Below are 22,990 nucleotides of genomic sequence, written 5' to 3' on the forward strand. Positions count from 1 at the left end.
AAAAGGACCAAGTGCGACTCGAGCTCAGCGGCTTCTCCCAGATATTGGCCTTTAAGAACGGCATGGACTTCAGAGTATCGGACACACTTTGGGCCAAAGGTGGGAGATATGTAGTGGTTAGGGGAGAATATATGGGAACACCCTACACCATCGCATCAGCATATGCGCTGAACAAAGGCCAAGAACAATTCTTAAGGTCCCTCCTGGGGACGGTGGAGGGCTTTGCGAAGGAACACATTATCCTAATGGGGGATCTCAACATGACCTGGAATAGGCGCGGAGACAGGACAACTCATGAGGGCACTGGGGGGGGGGGGAGCAGTAGCCTCGCCCCAGCTCAGGGTGAGATTTGAGAAAGCGGGTATCAGGGATGTGTGGAGGGCACTCCAGGGGCGGAAGGAGGGTCGCACATTTTTATCAGGGGTCCATGGAACTCAGGAAAGGATAGACTACATGTGGGTGTCGGCGAGCCTAGTTGGAAGGGTGGAGGAGGTGGAAGCAGCCCCCCTGGGGATAACGAACCATAAGGTAGTGCAAATGAAAATGGGCCTCAGGGGGCGAAGGCAGGGGGTCTGGAATTGGAAGTTCCCGGGAGCGTTACTGAGGGACCACGTGATCCGGGAAGAAATAGGGGACAGGATCAAAGCCTTCTTTGAGCTGAATATTAGTTTAGACACAAGCGAGAGCACACAGTGGGACGCATTCAAGGCCACGATGAGGGGTGACTTCATAGCGCAAAAGGCAAGAAGGGAAAGGCAAATGAGGGCCCTGGAGACCCTGCTAGTGAAAGATGTTGAGGAAGCATGCCAAATGATGGGGGCCTCCCCCACAAAGAAAGCGCTGAAAGTGTACAGATGTGCAGTTGGGGGTGCTAAGAACCCAAAAAGCAGAAGGCGCACTGCTCTTCGTAAGTCAGAAATACTACCCCAAAGCGAACAAAGCGGATGCACTTCTGGCGCGATTGCTGAGGGGAGCAAGGAGACAGAAAACAATTATAGCCATAAATGATAAATGATGAAGGAGGTAATCAACTCACTCCAACGGAAGAAATTCAAGAATGTCTTTCCCAAAACCCACTGTCCCAGTTGCAAATAGACTTTTTAGAGGCATTGCAACTCCCCAAGTTACCCCCAGACGTTACAGAGCAGTTGGGGCAGGCAATAACGGATGAGGAGGTGAGGGGTACCATTGCAAAGCTGCCCCAGAACAAAACCCTGGGCCCTGACGGCTACTCAGCTGCGTTCTACAAAGCGTATAACCACATATTGACCTCACACCTGACACAGTTGTTAAACACATTTAAGGAAAGGGGCCACATTGCTCCATCAATGGAGGAGGCTAAAAGTACGATAATCGGCCAAACCTGGAAAAGATCCAGCAGACTGGACCTCCCATAGGCCCATCACACTCATAAACATTGATGCAAAAATATACACTAAGATACTGGCGAAGCGACTTGAGGGACATCTTCCATCATTAATCCACCAAGACAAGGCGGGGTTTGTTCTGGGTAGACAGACGGCGGACAACATTAGAAGGGTGGCACACCTGGTGGAAAAACTGTGATGCTGGAAATGCATCGGAGGGACAGGGCTTCCATATCCTTGTCCTTGACTGCCTTTTTATCGTGTATTCTGTCGTGTTTTCTGCGCAGGAGTTCATGTGGGACACCTGGCGGTGAAGCTCTCTCTCTTTTGGTTTGGTGAACAGACCCATGGGATACCCTTACGGCACTCATGGGTGGGGGTACAACCCTGTGTATGTTTTTGGGCACCTGTGGGTGGCCCGCAGAGCAGGGTATGGGCTGGTGCCAGCTCCATGCTGAATTTGACAGGTGCTCTGAGTATGCTCCATTTTGGGATACCCAGGCCCTGTCACTGGAATCACCTTGTTTTCCCAAAGTCCTGCGAATCCCTGACTCTGTCCCTTCCCCCTGACTGGCTGTTGGGTGGAAGTTCCATATATGGTGTTGTTGAGAAGTCCAGTCCAGACTGGTTGGAGCCTTTCCAGTGACTGTATGTTGTGGGTACACCCTGTGGGTGGGACCTGGGTGAATGGATTGTGTGACCAATATGCACTTCTTGTTGTGGCTGTCTGGTTTCTGGTATGAGAGACCAAGACTGAGACAGCCCTGCCCGAAACTGCACTTGAAGAGTAACTGGAACTACTGATCCTCGACGCCCAGCTGGAAGAAGACGACCTGCTGTTGCATTTGCTTCGACCTGATCTGAAAGCTGCCAAATTCGTCGAAGACTGATCCGAGAGAGGACCATCGAGTACCGCTAACCTTCGCCGATGCTCCCTGGAAGTCAGACCCTCGAAAGGCTGCCGACCCAAGACGGGACTGCCGAGGAGAACGAAACAAAGCACCTGTACTTCGCCGCTGTCGAAGTCTATTGCCGTCGACCAGGGTTCGCAGGTTTGTGTAACTGCTGGAGGCCCGTCGAAGTTGTGTTGCCCAGCCGTGGGGATCACTTGACGCCGTGCCGCCGACGACCGGAGCCACCCGCTCCTTTGCCTAAGAACATTTGACTCGAAGGACTCCCTTGTCCGCAACGTTGACCGCTTTGCCCCACCAGAGAAAGTCGAGGACGACCAACGCGCCGAGGAGAATCCGCCGGTGGGTTTCCCGCCACTTGAAGGCCACAAAGACTTCAACGACTCAAAGCCCTTGTTGGGCTACAGTTCTTCTGAAACTCTTTGCGGTCCTGAACAATCCATCGCCGAGGTGCCCCGCACACCTGATCCTCGCAGGACGTCGCTGACGAGCACTGCCTGGATCGACGTCGTGGTCTCGGCACACTTGAGCTTCTCATCAACGCTGTTGATGCCAAATTCACCATCTTCGACGCCTCTCGACGATCCGTGGCTCCTGCTTTAAAAGGAGTCACTCAAGAAGGATCCTTCGACGCGTCTTCGAAGAATTCTACTCCACCAGGTACATTGGGGGGGTAAAACATTATAGGAGGAAATAAGACTATTGAACAATATATGGACTAGGCTTGTGCTATATATCTTTATTTTACAGGTTGCCCAGGTGGGGGGGATCTCCACACAGAACTGTGTCTATTGGTAGGGGCCAGTATTCTGCCCATTGTTTAAAGCCTCTTGCGTTCCTTCCTATCTCTATTGCTGGTTCCCTTGTTATTGATCTGTGTGACATTTTAACCGTACAGTATATGCACTTTAATGAGATTTGATAACATTGGTGGTACCACTTTAGAATTGTATTTCTCCAGCATGGGGTCTGGCCTGGATTCACATGCTCATGAATATTCCCCGTTGTCAGGCCGGGAATCCTCAGTAAAGAAAAAATCAGTATCAGTTTCGTTTCTGATCTGTCTTTCTCAGTAGTAACCAATCACTGGTCTCTGGGTCATACTGCCCCCAGCCAATGACTGCCCTCTCCCTAAGCCCCGCCTCTGGCAGCCATCTTCAGATTTTTACCGCAGCTCAAGTGTTGGGAGTCCTCGTGTTTAGCTCTCGAGCTGTTGCTGCGTTTTCACGCTTTTTCAAAGAAAATTTCTCATTTTTCGGTCAAATAGAGCCTCAAGCTCCACCGTCTTTACATCCGATTAACAGGGATCTGTGTCGGATTTTTCTACGCCCCTCAATGGTGAAGATTTCGTCGAGTTACGCTTCTTGGAAGATTCCAGAAGTTTCTTCGGCCTACCCGAACATGGCCTAGGAGAAAGGAAGCTCGACGCCCGGAAAGCTGTTCACGGTTTGCCCTGGATGCCAGCTGCAGAATGTGTTTAAGGAGGACGAGCACTCGAAATGTGTCTACTGCCTTCATGAGGACAAAACGCACGTGGAGAACGACTGTGCATTTTGCAGGAACATGTCGGAACGGACCATCAGGGACAGACACCTTCATCTCTCCAAACCGGCTGGAAGGAAAGAGCCCGTCAGGTGAGAAGAAGAAGAAGTCCGAGCAGACTTCTAAGTCCTGTGAGGGTGCCCCTGCGACAGGGGCCCAACAGAAGGCAAAGCACCGCGAGTCCGCGGGCACCGGGAGCGCCGAATGGTCCGGCTCTTCGGCTGCCAGGCAGGGCGCGCCTTCCCCGGCACCATCGACCATGAGCCAATGCTCTGGTTCGGGGAAGAGGAAATCTGAGAACCCGGGTAAGCTTCTGGAGAGGCCCCGGTCGATCTCGAAGGATTCAGCCGAGGGGGAACGAGGCGGTGACCCTCCCCCCAAGGTGAAGGCCTCAAGCACACCCAAGGTGGTGAAGGCCTTGATTCACCCGGCCAAGGCCTCTATCGAGGAAGTCGCGGCAGACCCTGGCGCAGCCTGTGGAGGCTACACCAGTGGAGGCGACCTCGGGGCCCAAAGTCTTTCTGCCTCCGCGGAGGCAAGCCTCTTTCAGACCCATTGAAAAGACCCCCGTGAAGACCCCAGCGGAAAAAGAGGGGGGGGCGGTGGCCATTGTGGACACAGACACAGCATCCGAGGAGGAGCTGGTAGAAGTCTTAGAGGGGCTCGACGAGGGCTTTGAAGAGGCCTGTCCCCACAGGAGGGATCCCAACGAAGGTGACGATGAGAGTGACGGCAGCACCGGCGAGGGTCCTAGTCACCCGTCGCTTCCGGAGCCGCAGGATAGCTCGGCGGCCATTTTGTTGGGGATACAATCCTTATGCTCGGAGATAAGGACGCGATTGGCGATTGCCCTTACCACCGATGGAGGATCCGGAACCAGGCCCGACGGAGGAGCCGGAGCCAGGCCCGGCGGGAAGCCCCCCGAACAAGAGAAGACTGATCCATCCAACCCCGCCTTTTCAGCCCTCGCGCCCTGCTCAGCCTTTACCCACATCCCCGTCCCTGGAGATGACACGGGAACGGACACAGCCACGACGGGTACCGACGACGACGACGGCGGTGACGACGGGACGGAGCTCCTATTGCCCCCAGCCCGGGCCTCCCTGCCCGACGAGATCGGATCTTTCCATGCAATGATCGCCAGGGCATCCAAGCTTTTTCAGCTCTGTCCCGAAGAGAAGAAGAAAGGTTTCCTTTACCAACGGCGCAAGGCCAAGAGGAAGACAGTCCTCGCCGTGCCTCTACTGGATGACATCTGGGACGAGGGTCTCACCCTTCTCAAGAACCTGTCTACGACGCCTGCCAAGAGGGATCGGTACGAGAAGAAGTACCGGGTCCCCGACGCGGCCCCTTTGTGCCTTGGGGCACAACCGACCCCTGACTCGGTTGTCTCAGCGGTGGCCAAGAAGAAAGCGGGGGGGGTATCGGCCTCAACGTCAACTTCCCCGCTGGACGGCGAAGGAAAGAAGCTGGACGCAATGGGCCGACGAGTTATCTCGTCGGCGGCAACAACGATTAAGGCGACCAAAGCCCTCGCGATCGTGGCCCGCTACGACAGGGAGTTATGGTACAAGATCGCCCCCCCTGTTGGACTTCCTACCGGATGACAAGAGGACCGAGGCCCTGGAGATCTTGCAAGAAGGCGAAGTGGCGTCAGACCACGCCATTACGGTGGCAACGGACATTGCCGACACCGGTTTCCGCCAGCTAGGCAACAGCGTTTGCCTTAGACGACGAGGGTGGCTCAAGGCGACGGATTTCCGCCATGACGTACAAGCCAAGGTTTTGGACATGCTGTTCGACGAGAACAATCTATTTGGCGTTCTCCGGCAACGAAGGCCGTCCTTTCGGAGCACCGGAGGCAAGCAGGGTGCCTCCAAGGGATTCGGTGGTGGCTCCGCTACGTACCGCCAAGCGGCCCGCTCCTCGTCGCAGGAAGCCTATAGAGGACGAGGCAAGTCGGGTGGACCCCGCCGTCATCGCCAGGGAGGCCAAGGCGGCAAGACGTCCTCCAAGCAAGATTGAACCGACAGCGGTGTCGGGCCCCCACCGAAGCACCCCGGTGGGAGGCCGGCTGGCGAAGTTAGTCAGCGTGTGGGAGTCCATCTCCACCGACCGTTGGGTGCTGGTCGCCCTGGCCCAGGGGCACACCATCGAATTTCTAAAAAAGTGCCCCCGCATTCCACCCGTGGCCAGGAAGGAAAATCACGTCCCTCAACTGCTATTGGAGGTAAGGGCGATGCTCAAAAAATGTGCCATCGAGCTCGTCCCGAAGAGGCTCCGCGGCTCCGGAGTATACTCAAGGTACTTCCTCATGAAAAAGAAGACAGGAGGATGGCGCCCCATCCTGGACCTGCGACGGCTGAACAAGTTCATCAATGCACAGAAGTTCTGGATGGTCACCCTCCAGCACGTGCTGGGACAGCTGGAGGAAGGCGATTTCCTGTCGTCGTTGGATTTGGAGGATGCGTACTTCCACATCCCCATTCTAAAAGGACACCGAAAGTTCCTCAGATTCGTGGTCCAAGGACGGCACTATCAGTTTAAGGCCCTCCCGTTCAGATTGAAGTCGGCACCCAGGGTGTTCACCAAGTGCCTCGCACCGGTGGCTGCGCCTGCAGGGGATCCACGTCTACCCCTACCTGGACGACTGGCTCATCCCAGCAAAGACAAGGGAGCTCGCCATAGATCACACAGCGAAGACCGTCCAGCTGCTCACGGACCTGGGATTCTCCATCAACTTTCCCAAATCCCACCTGGTCCCGTCGCAAGTCGCACTGTTTCTGGGAGCCAAGCTCGACACAGTGGCGCCTCTGGCCTCGCCGTCGGAGGAAAGGACGAAGGCCTTCCTGGGCAAGGTGCAGCGTCTGCTGGCCACAGACGTGGCCAGGGTGAGGTCCATCAAGTCCCTTCTCGGGATGATGTCCTCCTGCATATATCTTGTGCGCCTGTGCAGGCTTCGGATGCGCCCTCTGCAAGAGTTCCTTGACGCCCACTGGATCCAAGCGATGGGCAGCTTCGAGGACAGGATCCCGCTCAATGAGACCTTCCGACAAGCGATCCAGTGGTGGGGCACCCGCGCTCATCTGACGGCAGGCACAGACCCCATCTCAGCAGATAACGGTGACGACAGATGCCTCCCTGGAAGGGTGCGGAGCGCACACCGGAGAACTTCACACGAGAGGCCTTTGGCTCCCGGAGGAGAAGACGCTCCACATCAACATCCTGGAGCTCCGTGCAATGTTCTGGGCCCTCAGGTCCTTTCTCCCGTCCCTCAAGGGCAAGGCGGTGAGAATCTTCACCGACAACACCACCACGATGTTCTACATCCGGAAGCAGGGAGGAACCAGATCCCCAGCCCTCTCCAAGGAAGCCCAGGATCTGTGGCATTGGGCCGTCGCCCAAGGGATGTTTCTGGTGCCCTTTCATCTGGCAGGGATAAAGAACACCATCGCCGACTCACTCAGCAGGGAGCTGCGCTCGTGCCACGAGTGGGAACAACGTCGGGATCAAGTGGATTGACTCTTCTGACGATGGGGAAAACCGCAGATCGACCTGTTCACGAAGGCGAAGAACTCCAAGTGCCAGAAGTTGGCCAGCAGGTTTCCCCAGCCGAGGAGCATGGGCGATGCTTTCTCGTTCCCCTGGGACGGCCTGTTCCTATATGTGTTCCCTCCGTTGCCGTTGCTGCTCCGACTCGTCAACCAGCTCAAGAGGTCCTGGTGCAGGATGATCCTCGTTGCACCGGCGTGGCCGAGGCAGATCTGGTTCCCTGACCTTCTGGACTTGTCAGCGTCCCCACCAGTCAAGCTGCCGACGGACGCGGATCTTCTCTCCAGAGAAGGACGCGCCATACTTCATCACGACCCGCAGTCGCTGAACTTGCAGGCCTGGCTCCTGCAGCACTAGTGTTTGGAGGGTACGATATCCCGGCTGACTGCAGAGAGGTCCTTGCAAAGGCCAGGGCGTCCTCAACTCTCAAGTGCTACGGACATACGTGGAAGAGGTTCTCTGTCTGGTGCCGTGCACAGAAGATTAACCCTCTACGGATTACGGCCCCTCAAGTACTGCCGTACCTACTGTCGCTGGCGAAGGCTGGACTGGCTCACGCTTCCATCAAGATACATCTGGCTGCGATCTCCCGATACACCAGAACCACGGGACGGGTGTCCTTATGGTCCCATCGCCTGGTGAAGGAATTTATGAAGAGACTGTTCTGATAGTTCCCGCCGGTGAAGGCCCCTGCCCCGGCGTGGGAGCTCAACATGGTGCTGACCAGGCTCATGGGGGGCGCCATTCGAGCCCCTGCATTCGGCACCGTTGAAGTTCTTGTCGTGAAAACCTGGTTTTCTTGTGGCCATCACCTCTGCACGACGAGTGGGAGAGATCCAGGCCCTATCCTGCAAGCCTCCATACTTGACTTTTCACGACACAAGGGTGGTGCTGAGGACGCACCCCTCTTTTATGCCCAAGGTGCCGTCGGACCTCCACCTCAACGTGCCCTTGGTGTTACCTGTTTTCTTCCCGTCACCTTCGTCACCGGTCGAGAGGACTTTGCACTCACTGGATGTGGCTAGAGCGCTGAAGTTCTACGTGGACCGCACGAAGAGTTTTCGGAAGACATCACAGCTATTTGTCAACTTTGGACCTGTGAACCAAGGGAAGGCTCTCTCAAAGGCTTCCATTTCCAGATGGCTCTCTGGCTGCATCATGCACTGTCATCGGTTGGCAAACCGACCGTTGCCTGGCCGTCCGAGAGCCCATTCGACCAGAGCTATCGCTGCTACCACGGCGTTCTTGTCTGGTGTGCCCCTGCTGGACATCTGCAGGGCTGCTACATGGAGGTCGACGCACACCTTCACGAGATTCTACTGCGTCGACCGGGATTCCAGGGAGGAGTCCAGGGTCGACCAAGCGGTGCTGCGCATCCTGTTTGCCTAAGGTGAGCCTGGTGAGGAGATAAGAATTGCTTAATGTTGAGCCTTTGCCACCTCCCGTTGGTTGTTCATATGTGTACTGCTATGTATTCTTATATTCATGAGCATGTGAATCCATGCCAGACCCCATGCTGGAGAAGGAACAAGTTACTTACCTGTAACTGTTGTTCTCCAGCATGGGTCTGGCATGGATTCACATGCGAACCCTCCCTCCAACCCCTCTGCGGCTCTTCACTTGGTCATACTGCCACTTTGCGTGCTACCAAATCTGAAGATGGCTGCCAGAGGTGGGGCTTAGGGAGAGGGCCGTCTTTGGCTGGGGGCAGTATGACCCAGAGACCAGTGATTGGTTACTACTGAGAAAGACAGATCAAAAACAAAACTGATACTGATTTTTTCTTTACCGAGGATTCCCAGCCTGATGACAGGGAATATTCATGAGCATGTGAATCCATGCCAGACCCATGCTGGAGAACAACAGTTACAGGTAAGTAACTTGTTGCATATTTATCATTGTTGATTTCCGAGTACAAAGTGCGTTATTGTGATCGTGTACATACCTTTGAATATTAATTATATAAAGACTGTGTTTTCAGTAATACAGTGTGTGGACATTCCTTTGTGGGGGTTCTGGGACTACACTGTACTTAAGAACCAGCCTGCATCACCTCCTGAGAAGCTAGGCCTTGATTGCTCGTCCATTGCTACCGAATAGAGAATCTTGTCTGGGGTCCTCTGTGCCTCTCCTCTACCATATAGAGAGCAGAAGTACAGGCACCCCCTACCAGTATCTTTACAAAAAACCCAGAAAATGGCCACTGTGGCGGTTCTGTCTACGCTTGATGCGGAGAAGGCATTTGACTGGCTGGAGTGGCCGGTTTTGTTTAAGGTCATGGAGAAAATGGGACTAGGGGGAGACTTCCTCAAAATGGTTCAAGCGATTTTACAAAAACCTGTCAACGCACGTGTCGGTGAACTGCTCTGTCACATGCAGTAAGCCTGAGATGAAGGACCAAGCAGGGATGCCCGCTCTCCCCCCTGCTATATGCCATCTACCTGGAACACCTGCTCCAGGCAGTACAAGCGGCTGAGGAAGTCCGGGGTATTCCTTTCGGGGGCATACAACATAAGGTAACGGCATTCACTGACAATATGCTCCTATCACTTCCCAGACCTAAGGAATCAATAGGGGCCTGCTTAGAATTACTGACGAGATTTGGGGAGGTGTGGTGCTTACGAATCAACCTGAAGAAATCTGAACTGCTAAATTTAACGATGAGTAAGGAGTCTGCACGGGACTAAAGGCAGTGTCCCCATTCAAATGGAGCCCCGGTGGAGGATCAAGTACTTACGGGTCAAAATAACTTCAACCCTGGCAGGGTGGTATGAGACCAACTACCATCCCATTCTAAAAGCAATAAGGAAGTACTTCCAGAAGTGGAAGAATCTCAACATTTCCTAAAATGGTCACACTGCCGCGACTCCTCTACCCATTTCAGGCAATCCCATTGGCAGTGCCCCCAAGCTTATTTAGGGAATTAGCAACAATAACAAGAGACTTTGTCTGGGAGGGGAAGAGACCAGGCATAGCTCGCCGCCTACTGACTGCGCCGAAGAGGGAAGGTGGTTTAGCACTGCCCAATTTTCAACTATATCATGAGGCGGCACAACTGCGGCTGATACAGGAATGGTTCTCAAGGATGGAAGGGAAACACTGGGTGCAGATGGACAGGGCAGTAGCCCAACATGACCTGGGGGGTGTCCTTTGGCTCATGCACCACCTCAGACCGAAACACCTATACTTGAGTACCATAACAAAGGGGCTTGCAGATATCTGGGACAAGGTGGTAAAGAGGCTGGGGATCACCACATTCCCCTCCGCGTTCACCCTGCTATTTAATAACGACTTCACCCCGGGGGTTGAAAGAGGGGCGTTTGAATCATGGAGGAGATGGGGTTGCAGGAAAATCAGGGACATGTTTCAGGATCGGATAGGGAGTTCCTTTTTGGAGTGCAAGCAAGACTTTGGAATAGCGGAAGGGGAGAGACACAGATACTTCCAAATTAGGCATTGGGAGATGAGTGGGGAAGTTAGGGCAGCGGCAATCCGCCCTGTCACCCCATTTAAAAGGTTCCTACTGACAAAAAGACAGGACAAAAGGGCTTATCTCAGACCTATATAAGTTGCTGCAGAATGCCGCCCCTAGACAAAGCTGGGCGTATATGGCCAGATGGGACCGAATGCTGGGGAGAGAAATGGGGAGGGAGGAATGGGAGAGGCTATAGAGAAGGTGGCAAGGGCAATACACTTTCAAGAAGTTTGGTATAAGTACCTATACGGGTGGCATTACACTCCTGTACACCTGCATGAGATCTACATGGAAGAGCCCAGGGAATGCTGGAGGGGATGTGGTGAGGAGGGGTCAGCAGCACATATCTGATGGGAATGCCCTAGGATTCAAACTTTCCGTGGGAAATGTTGCAGGCGCACGCATGCAGAGAGGGGGCGAGCAAAGACCCCATGCTGGTTCTGTTGAGACTGCAAGACACTGGCAAGGAAAGAGTGGGGAGGGGGCGGGAAAAGGCAAAGGTAATATTTACACTAGCTGCAATGACCCTCATAGCACAAAGATGAAAGGGGCCGACAATTCCAACAGAACAAGAATGGCTGCGGAAGGTATGGGAATTGGTGGTACTAGAATGAGCCACGAATGCAATGAACAATGACTTGGGGAAATTCGCAACAGAATGGGGCAAGACATTGGCTTTCTTAAAAGGGGATTTCAGGTCCCAGTGGTACCCGCAAAGACTGAAACTTTTGGATCTGAATTAGTGGACCTCCGGAGGAGCGGACAAGCAAGACAAGGAAATGGCAGAGCCCTGGGAAAAGGAATGGAGAGGACGGGAGGGGGTGGGGGGAGTTTAACATTTTGTAAAACAATAACAAGATGTTTAACAAAAGGTTACAGTTCGAATACCTTTATTTATAAGCTTGGTTGGGTTGGTAACTCTAAAGGGATTGTTCCCTCAACTGATGTTTCTATGGGCTGTCGGTGTCTAAAAGTCCAAAACCAAAATCCATTTGTGTCTAAACCTATGCTTGCCCTCACTCTTTAACAAAATGTGATAGGAAGTTTTCTTAAAGAAAATAGTGGTTCAAAGAATAGGAAATGTAAACCACAGCTAGTTTCAGACAGTCCTACCAATGTGTGTAGTTTTTCCAGTGCAAGATAGTTCAATTCAAAAGGGGAGCCCTTGGAACTTTCCACGCAGGGTTCCTGCAGCAATTCAACAAAGTTCACAATGCCCTTGGGGTTCCCTTCACCAAGATCGGACTCTTCTAGTTCCAAACAAAAATACACAGCTCTGGTCAGACCTCCAAGGGTTCCCTTCCCCAAGAATAGGCCTCTCTTTACACAGTTGAACAATGTCTCTTGCACAATTCTTGTTAGGCCTTTTAGGGCTCCCTTCCTCAAGCTCAAGCCCCTTCCGTCTTTTAACTAAGTTCTCCTAGTCAGGATGTAGCTTTCACGGTACAGTTCTTACATGGATTAGTATCAGTGACTTTCGAGAACGCTGGACTCTTTGCTCCTCCCAAGCGCAACCACTTTGACCTGCAGCCCCTCTCCTTCCTCTCTGTACCTTTCTTCTGGCACCTTTTCTCTTCTGTTCCTCTTTTATTCTGTTCTTTTCCACTGTGCCTCCTGCACGCCTTCTTTTGTATTGTGCACATTTGCACCCTCTGTTCCTTTGTATGTGCACTCTTGCACCTTCTTGTCACTTTCTCGTGCTGCTCGCACTTTCTTGTTTTCACCTTTGGGTCGCTTGTACCCTCTTTTCACTTTCTCTTGTTTCTACTTTTCCTTTTCAAATCTGTCGGGTCATTTGCGCCCTCTTTCCTGTTTCGGGTCACTCGCACCCTTCTTTCTCTTATATTTCTTGCAGTTCACTTTCCTCTTATGTCAGCACCCATAGCGCATTTTCCTTCAAGCTTTTTTTTGGGCTTTCCGTTTGCTCTCTCTCTCTTGCTTTTAGCTTTCTTTCGTGCCACTTTACACTTTCTGCTTTCTTGCTTTATGCATTTTCACAATCTATGACTTGCCTTTTGCTACATGCTGCTTTACTTCTGTGCCTTCCACCCGCTCCGTGGCAGTCACACGCAAGCTCCTGAGTTTCTCTCTCATTAACTTTCACGAAACTCACCTGGCAGCATCACGTTGACAGGTGGTCCCTCCAGTCCCTCCAGGATACACCGGGTTGAGGTCCAGATAAAAGCGAGAACACATTCCGCTTATTACTAGGATCTACTTATGTTAAGACCTAGGGCTACATTCTAGCCCTTTTTCCCTCGATTAATTATTCGTTTTATTATGACTCTTCAAATAGAGGCGCTATAGGGTAGCAGTTCATTACTCATCAAATATATAGATCTCAGATACACTGTAACAGTATTAGACCTCTTCATTGATACACGTTTGTAATACTTAGAAGGCATCAAACACTGGGACTAATGTGTCTAGAAGGTGTCTCCATATAATTGCAATCCATTTCTTTGCCTGATTATTAAGAGTTTGAGTTCAGCAGCCAGTGTATCACTTGGTTTGTTACTATCTCTGTTCATTTATTGATTTGTTAAAGCATTATGAACCTTTTTTGTTTGTTACATCAGTACTAAGCTTTTCAGATATCTGACATTACTCCTATCTTAATTCTCTTTATAGTGTTTTTGTATGAAGCCCCTGGTGAAGAGTGACCATACTCGAAACGCGTTGGGCATTTCCTTACATTAAACTTGATGAATTAATTGACTTTTCAACGTTCCGTTCTTGTTACAAATGCATGAACTTAATTGACCTTATAACTATTGTTATGTCTACAACTGTTTATATACAATTAGCATAGGTGGTCAAAATTTTTGTTGAGACCGTCTGCTACAGACTTCTAATTGTTTGCCTAATCTTAGGCCATAGGATAGTGTGCAGGGGATGTAAGTTCCCACATTGGGAATTTTCTTCTTTCTCTGTTTAGTCACAACCTAAATGCCAAGGTTGTCTTTCTCTCCCCTGCACCTGAAACATGCCAATTGCTACTTACCTACTCCAGAAAAATATTAGTTGACTCTTTACTCTAAGATTTCAATCGACTTAAGCACAACATACATGGGAGTGCATTGTGTCAATTTGGAATAGTCTCTTTGAGGTCAGGGCCTTAGCACCTGCCCCTCAGGCACCCTTGGGTCCGGGACAGGTCCCAAGTGAATGAGCACGCCACTGAACATCACCAGTAGGATGCAGGCAGCCTCACTCCGGCTCCTTGGAGACACGGCTCACTCGCCACGCTGCAGCCCCTCACAGACACCAGCCAGCATATCCTCACACCATTCTCCTCCAGCCTTCAGCTCTTGCCCCACTCTGCTCCTTGGCTTCTCTGGCCCAGATGGCATCCCCAGATCGCTCACTGCTTCGGGCAGAACCACACCTTTTGTAGTGTAGGGAAGAGTCAAGTGGAGTCAGGTGTGCACAGTTGGAGTAAATTGCCTTACCTTGCCTGAATCTGTAAGTTGGAAAGCCTAGTGGTAGGTTGTAGTAGGCCGTGTCTTGCTTCCCAATGCTTTTCCTATGGGCAATCCTCATTGTTTTTAATTGCATCTTCCTCTTCTCAGTGTTTGTTGGAAATGGGGAGGAGGAGATGGGACCAGACCAATGAGGGTTCTTGCAGGGCGAAGGATAATAAGATGGTTGAGATTGGGGAGAAGGGCAACACTCAGCTTGATTTTTATATTTCCAGGGCAATTTCCTTTTCCCCATTTCATCTTTCTTTACTGGCGATTTTTAATACTTGGACTGATATGGATAAGAAGTTCTTTGACTCGAGTTGGGGAAGGACACGTTGATGTTATAGCCAACCAGATTTTGGTCCCTCTGGTTCCCGTACTTCCCCACTCTCGTCATTCTATTATGATTGGACTTCTCTTCCCTATTCAAGAGGGATGGACCTGAATATCCTACGTTATCTTAATCAAAAACTGCTCTCGCCTGAGTGTCTCCTGGATTTATTACCCCGGACTCCCCTACCGAGGTGATTCCTCCCCCACCCCCTTGCTTGTCCACCCCCAGGGTTGGGATCCAAAAGCGATGGCCTTCTCCTGGCTACCTGAATATAGGAATCACGGGACCTACCTGGGAGAATACTCTCAGGTTTTTCACACGTGGCCTATTTCCACCCATGCCACACCCTAGTGATCTAGGGCCCAATTGGCACGCAGACCATACCAGCATGGGGCAGCCAAACTGGGCCCAAAACATGTGGTGTGATTGCTGCACGGTGTTGTGGTTACTCCCGCACCACAGGGTGCACCAGCAGGGGTGTGGTGTGCATGGCACTTGGATTATTCACTTGCCACCCCTTCATCGCTGCCGTAACGCTCAGAGGGGCACTTGGTGCCCTGGCTGCTGTGGAGGGTGGCTCATGTGGCACCCCGTCACTTCACCCTGATTGGCCAGCCCAATTGCTGTGTCTGCTGACGTGTCCCTGTCCACTTCTTGGTCTTGTGCTAGGCTGACATATGTGCATGGTCTTTTGCTGTGTTGTGTGTGGGGGGGGTGACTCACCACCTGCCTCCTGGCTGCTGGTACCCGTCTCCACACCTCTGACTCCCTCAATTCCCTCCATGTCGAGGATGGTGCTGCACTTTTCTTCCCAGGCCATCAGGACCAGGTGATCGACAGTTTCTCCTCCATTTACCAGGGACTCCTGGCGGTGTTGGGACAGGAGTCCCCGCACCCTGACACTGCGGCTGTTCCAGCGCTTTCTGCAGTCCTCCGCATCATCACAGGGTATGCTGGACACAGCAGTCACCTTCTGGCTGATGGCATGCTAGATGGCAGTCCTGCATTGGCCCGATGTCTTTCATTGCCTGCTGCCGTACAGTTCGTCACAGTGGGCCACAACCTCATCAATGAGCACCACCAGTTGTCTCACCAAATTTTGGTTTGCGGAAGCGATACTCTGGCACCTTGCCTCAGGTCCTATCCTGAGACGTGTTTGTTTTCAGGCCCTGATGGCTGCAGAAAGTGGGTGATTCTGATTGGATTAAGTTTTTCAAGATGGCCGCCGCCATGCTTCCCATTCCGGCGATGACACAATTTCCGTTGTGAGCCTTATTTTGGGGCATTTTCTGGTGGGCGTTATTAGGGTTACTGCCAGAGTGGGTCGTGCGTTCACGCCAGGTTGTGATGCAGCGCTAATACCGCTGCACGCCCCTGTGGTAACGCTAATTCCGCTCAACGGAAATTGCGCCGAATTTCTGCCAGACTCGTGATGAGGTCCTAAATATCTTTAATGTGTCTGTACTTATTCAGGAATGTTAAGTTTGGATATGTGCATCTCATATATCTTATACATCTAATGTGCACTTTTCTACAGCATTTCATTGTATTTAAATGGTTCTCTTTATCAGTTTATTGATGCCTATTTATCTATTTTTAAAGCCTGATGCAATTAATGCATATTTGGGTAACATAATGTCTGGGCATCTTTTGATCTCATGAAGGTATCCATTGGCACTTGGTTGTAATGCATCATTTCATATTCAGTGATTTAACATGCTACTTTACCTTTGACTGATGATACTTCTTTTAACTATCTAGCTTTATAGTATGTTATATTTATCATATCTTGGGTTTTCAGAATCATTTGCTTATATTTGCTGTTTTCTTATTCATGCAAGCTCAATAAAAACACTGTAAACTGGAAAAAATGTAGACTGTTTTGCGATGTTTGTATTTTCGCATTTGCATTGTTATTTTGATAGGAGACTTTAAAATAAAACTTTAATACAAAAAGGGGCATACATGAAATATTTTTCATGAGCACATATCTGACAATTCTTCCAGTGTTTTAGAAATTGTAACTGTCACGTATTACTGCTGCATTGTCTGAATAAAAGAAGCAGTGAGGGCTGACATACTCCTACCCCCTCCTCAAAGTATGCCTTGTAATGTGTAGGCATGGGTTACTAATAAGCCCCTTGTGCTCTTTCATGATAAAGGTGGTGCTCACATGATAGAAGCTGATGTTCTTCTTGGAGGGCAGGGATTGGGCACTGAGGAACCAATCATGGCTCATCCGCCCGAGACTGACAGTGACATCACTTTGCGTGAGTGGTTAAATGAGACTCTACAAAGCAATAAAGGTATCAAGCTTGACTTTAAAAGGTATGTTTGAAGACCCAGGCCATCCACTTAACGTGCAATTGTTCAACTACCACTATTTAGTCTTTATTGTGATTGCCACCCTTGCATTTTACGTTTATCCTATTTCTTGTTGAATATTGTGATTCTTACGTAGTGTTTAATTGGGGATAGTGCAACTGTTTGTTGGATGCGCTTCGGTTATGATAGAGACATCTGGAAAGCGCACAAACACTGTCAAATGGGTTTCTTGGTACAAGCGGCAAAGAATGCATTGATTCCAAAGGCCATGAGTCAAATAAGTAGTAAAAACATTGAGGTCTTAGCAGCTCGGCGAATAGATATTCAAATGATCATGTAAAGAAAGTCAGAGGGGGTGCGCTCTAGAGGCCGAGCTAGAGGAGCTCTGCCGATTGCCGGAATTCGCAACGGTCTTTCACCCCGTTAACGAGCATATGCTGCCGATCCAAAGGAGATTCCAGCGAGCGGAATGGTAGTGGAACCGACAGAAGAAACGCCGTGTGAAAATGCGCAATCGGCACTGAAATAATGGACAAATGATTCACGAGGGCATCACGCCATGACAGAGAGAGAAGTTGGAAAAAGGCGCAAAGAACAGAATTAAGACGCCAAACTGCCTGCCCAGCCTCGAAGGTCAACTGCATTGCGAGGTGCACTGGCAAAGATTAGCCGGTGGCAAAGGAGGAGCCGGAGCACCGTGGAGCAGAGTACGGCAGGGACAACAAATCGGTCAAATCCATCGAGACGAGTGGATGAAGGAAGAGAAACCTGGGGTGATGGCGACCACGAACGCGGTGCAGCTAAGAGGCGGGGAGAACGGCGGGTGAGGCATCTGGAAGATAGAAACTACGGGGAAGCCGACGCACCCCAGTGGGCACCAGCGTGAGAAGAGAGGCTCTCCGAGACACAGTCGCAGAACGGAGAGAATCTACACCAGCCAGGTAAGTCTGCGCTCAGCAAAGGGACCCTGCCCGGCGGTACCACGAACCTGCTCCTACCGGCCGGGGGAAGCAGCCCGCTGCAGGACGCAATCGGCTGCCCACAGCAAAGCAGAGCTGAACAGCTCAATCACCCAGACGCCGCACATAACGGTGGGGTGGCTGCTGCCCACCCCTACCCTCGGGGGCCGCAACCCGCGCGGAACAAGACCCCACCTCCCGACCACAAGAGAAAAAAGCCCATAAGGAGAAATGTGACAACAAAGAGGGTGCAGGAAGACCCCATATAGAGCACACAACCTCGCCTGGGGGGGCTAACCACCAGAGCTTCCTACACATCTGGGTTGGCCCGGCCGGGATGCAAGCTAACATCCCTAGCCCAGAAGCTCCATCAGAGGTCTGTCACGGATGTGAGACTGTCAACATGAGGCCGATCGGAGGAGAGCCGCCAAGCCAGTAGCTGAAGGGGAGACAAAACAGGCAAACTTACCCTTAAAACCGCCACGTGGGAGAAAACACAGCACCTAGAACACGCAGTCACCTAGCCGATCTAGGGGCTCACCAAGAGACACAAGAAGCCACAATAAGTCTGTAATACTAGACACAGCAGAGAACCTGCCCCTGCAAATAATGGGGGCTCACTGTAACTGAGTCCGATTTCCATATAGGCCACAACCCCCAACACGGCGGTCTGATAGACAGGAGCACGGAACCCGACATCTAGAGGAAAGCCATCGTGGTAATCTGGAAAAAAGGCAACCCCCACGGAACAGGACTACGACCAAATACACGGGGCACAAGCGCAACGCAGGGGCATGCAACAGGAGTCGCAGACACCGCAAATGCCTTAAACAGCAAGCAAACAGGCAGCTTACCAAGAAGGTCAGCAAGGAACAAACCAGAAATGGAGGTAGAAGCGCAACTCCAGGCCATACTGGCCAAGATGAAACTAATCAGCCTACGCATTCAGGAAACTAATACGACGGTCCAAGATATAAAGAGACCTCCAAGGCATGCAAAGTCGAATGGCAGCCCAATCTGAGCGTACCACAGACAATGAGCAGCGCATTAGTGCCCTGGAGGACAACCAAACGGCCACGGGAAACGACCAGGACGCAGTCATATGAGAAGTACAGCGACTGGGAGAGAGGATCGAAGACCGGGAAAATAGATCCTGGAGGAACAACCTCAGATTCGTGGGGGTTCCGGAAAAAGCCAAAGGAACAGACATGGAAAAATTCATAAGCAACACTGATGCTGAATTTCCTACACATGGCCAATGCAAAGAACCTCATCATAGAACGAGCACATAGAGCCCCAATCCCTAAACCAGCACCAAATGAGCGCCCGAGGGTAATCACTGTCTGCCTATTGAATTTCCAACACAAAGTAGCCATTCTCAAAGCATACACGATGGCAACACCAGAACGACTCGACGGATCCGAGATTCGAATTTTCAATGACTATTTTCTAAAAGTGTCAAGGCGCAAAGGCTTTAATCCTATATTTGAAGCGCTTAAGAACACCGACCACAGGCACTATCTGAAGTTCTCAGCAGTGTGGTGCATTCGAATAGTCTCTGGCACTCGTTCGAAGAACCGGGATCCGCCTGGTGGTTCTTACAACAACAGAACATCGTGACAACAGACTTCGACAGTGCACCATCAGGACCAACGAAACCAGATCCCTCCTCCCCCAACCACGCCGTGAGTGCCCACAGTCAAAAGTGTAGTGGCAAAAGGCAGGCAGAGGACCGAAGGGGTGGGACCCGGAGCACAGGAAATGCAACGGTGCAACCTGAAGACGGGCCATCACCAAGGTGCTACCAGAGCGGTAAAACCCACTATAACATTCCACAAACAGACGATATGCTAACAAAAAGCATCGCCAAACGCATTGCAGCGCACCATAAGAAGATATGTCAAAAGGAAACCAATCTCCTTGAGAATAAACAGGATGAAAGAAAAGAGATTGCATGAAGGAGCGGCTCCAGTCACACGCGATACCTACAGCCCCATCAGGGCCACAAGGACAGGATATATGGGAAGGGGCGGCGAACCTACAACTTGCTCCCATAAACCCCATATATGGGCTTTTCAGCCACATATTGGGCTAGGGTCGTCTGGTTGGCCCAGCCAATGTTACTTAAGTTTGGTTTACAAAGGCCTGCGGTAAGGCCTAGCTTTAGTTCTAATGTTGAAGTTCATCCACAGATTGCTAAATAGGGGAAAGGGAATTGAGACGTGATCAACACAAACAGCAGCACCCACGACTACACACGACATGGGGCCCCCCAGAGCCGACTCCAGGGCATCCCATACAATCACACTATGGCTAAGCTCACTCTTGTGACTTTAAACATCCAGGGACTAGGCCACCCCATCAAACGCAAGAGACTGCTTAATTACACGCGCAATCACCAAGCAGACATCATATTCTTACAAGAGACCCAGATCAACCACGCAGAAGCTGAAAATTGAGCACAGTGCTAGGTGCGCATCGCATTGCACTCACCGTGTCACAGGTAGCGCGAGGTATCCTAGTGCGCAAACGGGTCCCTCTACAGGTGCAGCATACATACAATGATAAGGACGTGAGGGTTGTACTGATCTAAGGGCAGATACTACAGCATGAGATTACCCTCCTAAACCTATAGACACACCAACGTTTTTTACTCACGCTCTCCAAGTGCACCCAATATATGGGGAATTTAACAATGATCGGGGGGGATCTGAATGTAACACTGGACCCCGAACTAGACCGCAGGGGGACAGAACCTGATAACATGCCCAGATGTAGGAAAAGACTGACGTTGCAAACCCTTATGTCCGACCTACAATTGACAGATGTATGGCGGCACACTGAAGGGACCCGACAGGACTACACACACTACTCCAACCGCCATCATAGCTATTCAAGGTTAGACTACTGGCTAATGCCGGCCAATAAGACACACATGGTAGATGAAAGTAATATACTCCCGATCACGATATCAGACCATGCACCAGTCACACTACACATTACACTTCCCGATACTATCCGAAAATCCCTGGCATGGCGCCTGAACCTCTGCATTCTCCAACACCCCGATGTAATGGAGCAGATACGTGATGATATAGAAGGGTTCTGGAAGAACAATGAAACACCGGAATTCACCCCATACAGGAGCTGAGACACTTTTAAGGCATACCTCAGAGGTCAGTGCATCTCACGCTGAGCATATAAACAAAAGAACTGAGGGGAAAATGAGTCCCGCCTCACAGCAGAGCTCAAGACATTGGAGACGCAACACAAAGCTAACAGGTATCAAAGGCTTTTATGCCAAATTCGAAATACTAGAGCAGATATCAGACAAATTACCACAGACAGGGCACAAAAATCCCACACACACTGGTCACAAACGTACTACCTCGAGATCGACAGACCGCTACACCTAATGGCTCTCGCACTGAAAAAACGGCAAGCTGAGCAAATGATCACAGCCATCAGAGATAAGGCACATAACCTGGTAGTGGGCGATGGACCGATAAACGTGAGATTCGCAGAATTCTATTAGGAACTATACACAACGTCAGACACTTGCACAGTCCAGGCCATCAAAACCTTCTTGGATTCAATACTCATCCCTAGAATATCCCTGGAGCAGGCTAGCACACTCGACTGCCACATTACTGAAGCCGAAATCACGCAAGCAATATTATCCCTCTCCCACGGGAAGGCGACCGGCCCCGACCGGATCCCTATAGATCTGTATAAATGCATAGCCGAAGATATCGCCCAAAGCTCGAAGCAGTGTTTAAAGAAGCACTCACTCAGAAACAACTACCGAAATCAATGCTGGCGGCAAATATTATAGTCTTTCATTCTCTACGCCCTATCAATTGAACCCCTAGCTATTCGAATGCGCACACCCCCGGACTGGACCGGTATACACCATGGATCAGAAGAACATTGTGTATTGCTATATGCAGACGACCTACTAATATATACCAGTAAAACTGTAGAGTCCATCCCATACATTAAATCACTGTTACAGGACGTTGGCCCAATGGTGGGATACAAAATAAACTGGAGTAAATCGGAGGTAATGCCCCTGAGACAAGATGTACTGGGGGACCCAGGCGGAATCGCGCCCTGCGCCCTCACTCCACGCTCCATTAAATACTTGGGGATTTACATTAGTGCTGCGATAGGAGAACTTTGCGACCTAAACTTCAACCCGATTATACACGGCATCAAAGAGGACTTGGCGCACTGGGTCTCCCTGCTGCTGTCCCTGACAGGAAGTATCAATGCCCTAAAATGCTCCCTTGTAGCCCGACCACAGGGATGTTCAAACAAGTAGACCAAGCCATCATTACATTCATATGGTGAGGACAAAAAGCTAGGGCCCGCCTGCCCATTCTGCAAGCAAGTAAAGCAAATGGTGGGCTGGCAGCCCCCTCACTAAAGGCCTACTATCAAGTAGCACAACTGTGCTTGGTAAAAATGTGGTTAAATATGAACGACAATACCAGCTGGTGCAGCATGGAACTGACCCTGATGTCCCCGTTCACGCCTATAGAGATAATGGCCACACCACCGTCCCAACTCCCACAGACACTGAAAACGCACCCAATAGTGGGGCAAGCCATCCGACAATGGTACAGACTCAGGGTAACACAAGGGGCCCAAAGTAAAGTTGCACCATCATGGGCTAGCATAAGGTTGGTACTGGCCTATGGGCAACCGCAGTCAATCCACAAAAGCCAGACAACAGGGTGGGTGAACACAAGGCTGATGGACATCACAGAAGAGGGGTTGTTCATAAATTTCCGAAAAGCACAGCACATACTAGGCCTAGGGGAAGGAGACTGGCTCTGTTATCGCACTATCCAAGCCACACTAATCAGATACACAACAGCCGAATCCCACCATCATCCCCACTACAGTGCGAGAGAGAAATGGAACAAACATTGACATTTTCCCACAGCTCCACACATTATATGCTATGTCCATCCTAGACAACAAAAATAGAATGCCTGCCCTAGCCGCACGATGGATGGAAGACATAGGAGTCCCAATCAGCAGCCTTGACATGAT

General features: G+C 51.0%; 1 protein-coding gene across 2 annotated transcripts in view; it reads left to right on the forward strand.

The window, feature by feature from the left end:
* The window catches only part of FAM151B (family with sequence similarity 151 member B), a 489,461-nt gene that overhangs the window by 213,718 nt on the left and 252,753 nt on the right, over positions 1-22,990 (forward strand). For both annotated transcript variants that reach the window (XM_069627545.1, XM_069627546.1), the window contains one exon: positions 16,808-16,973. In XM_069627545.1, the coding sequence (XP_069483646.1) occupies positions 16,808-16,973 (166 nt within the window). The remainder of the gene's footprint in view (positions 1-16,807; positions 16,974-22,990) is intronic.

Source organism: Ambystoma mexicanum, chromosome 6p (assembly GCF_040938575.1).
Source record: "Ambystoma mexicanum isolate Mex_15411 chromosome 6p, UKY_AmexF1_1, whole genome shotgun sequence".
Classification (NCBI taxonomy): domain Eukaryota; kingdom Metazoa; phylum Chordata; class Amphibia; order Caudata; family Ambystomatidae; genus Ambystoma; species Ambystoma mexicanum.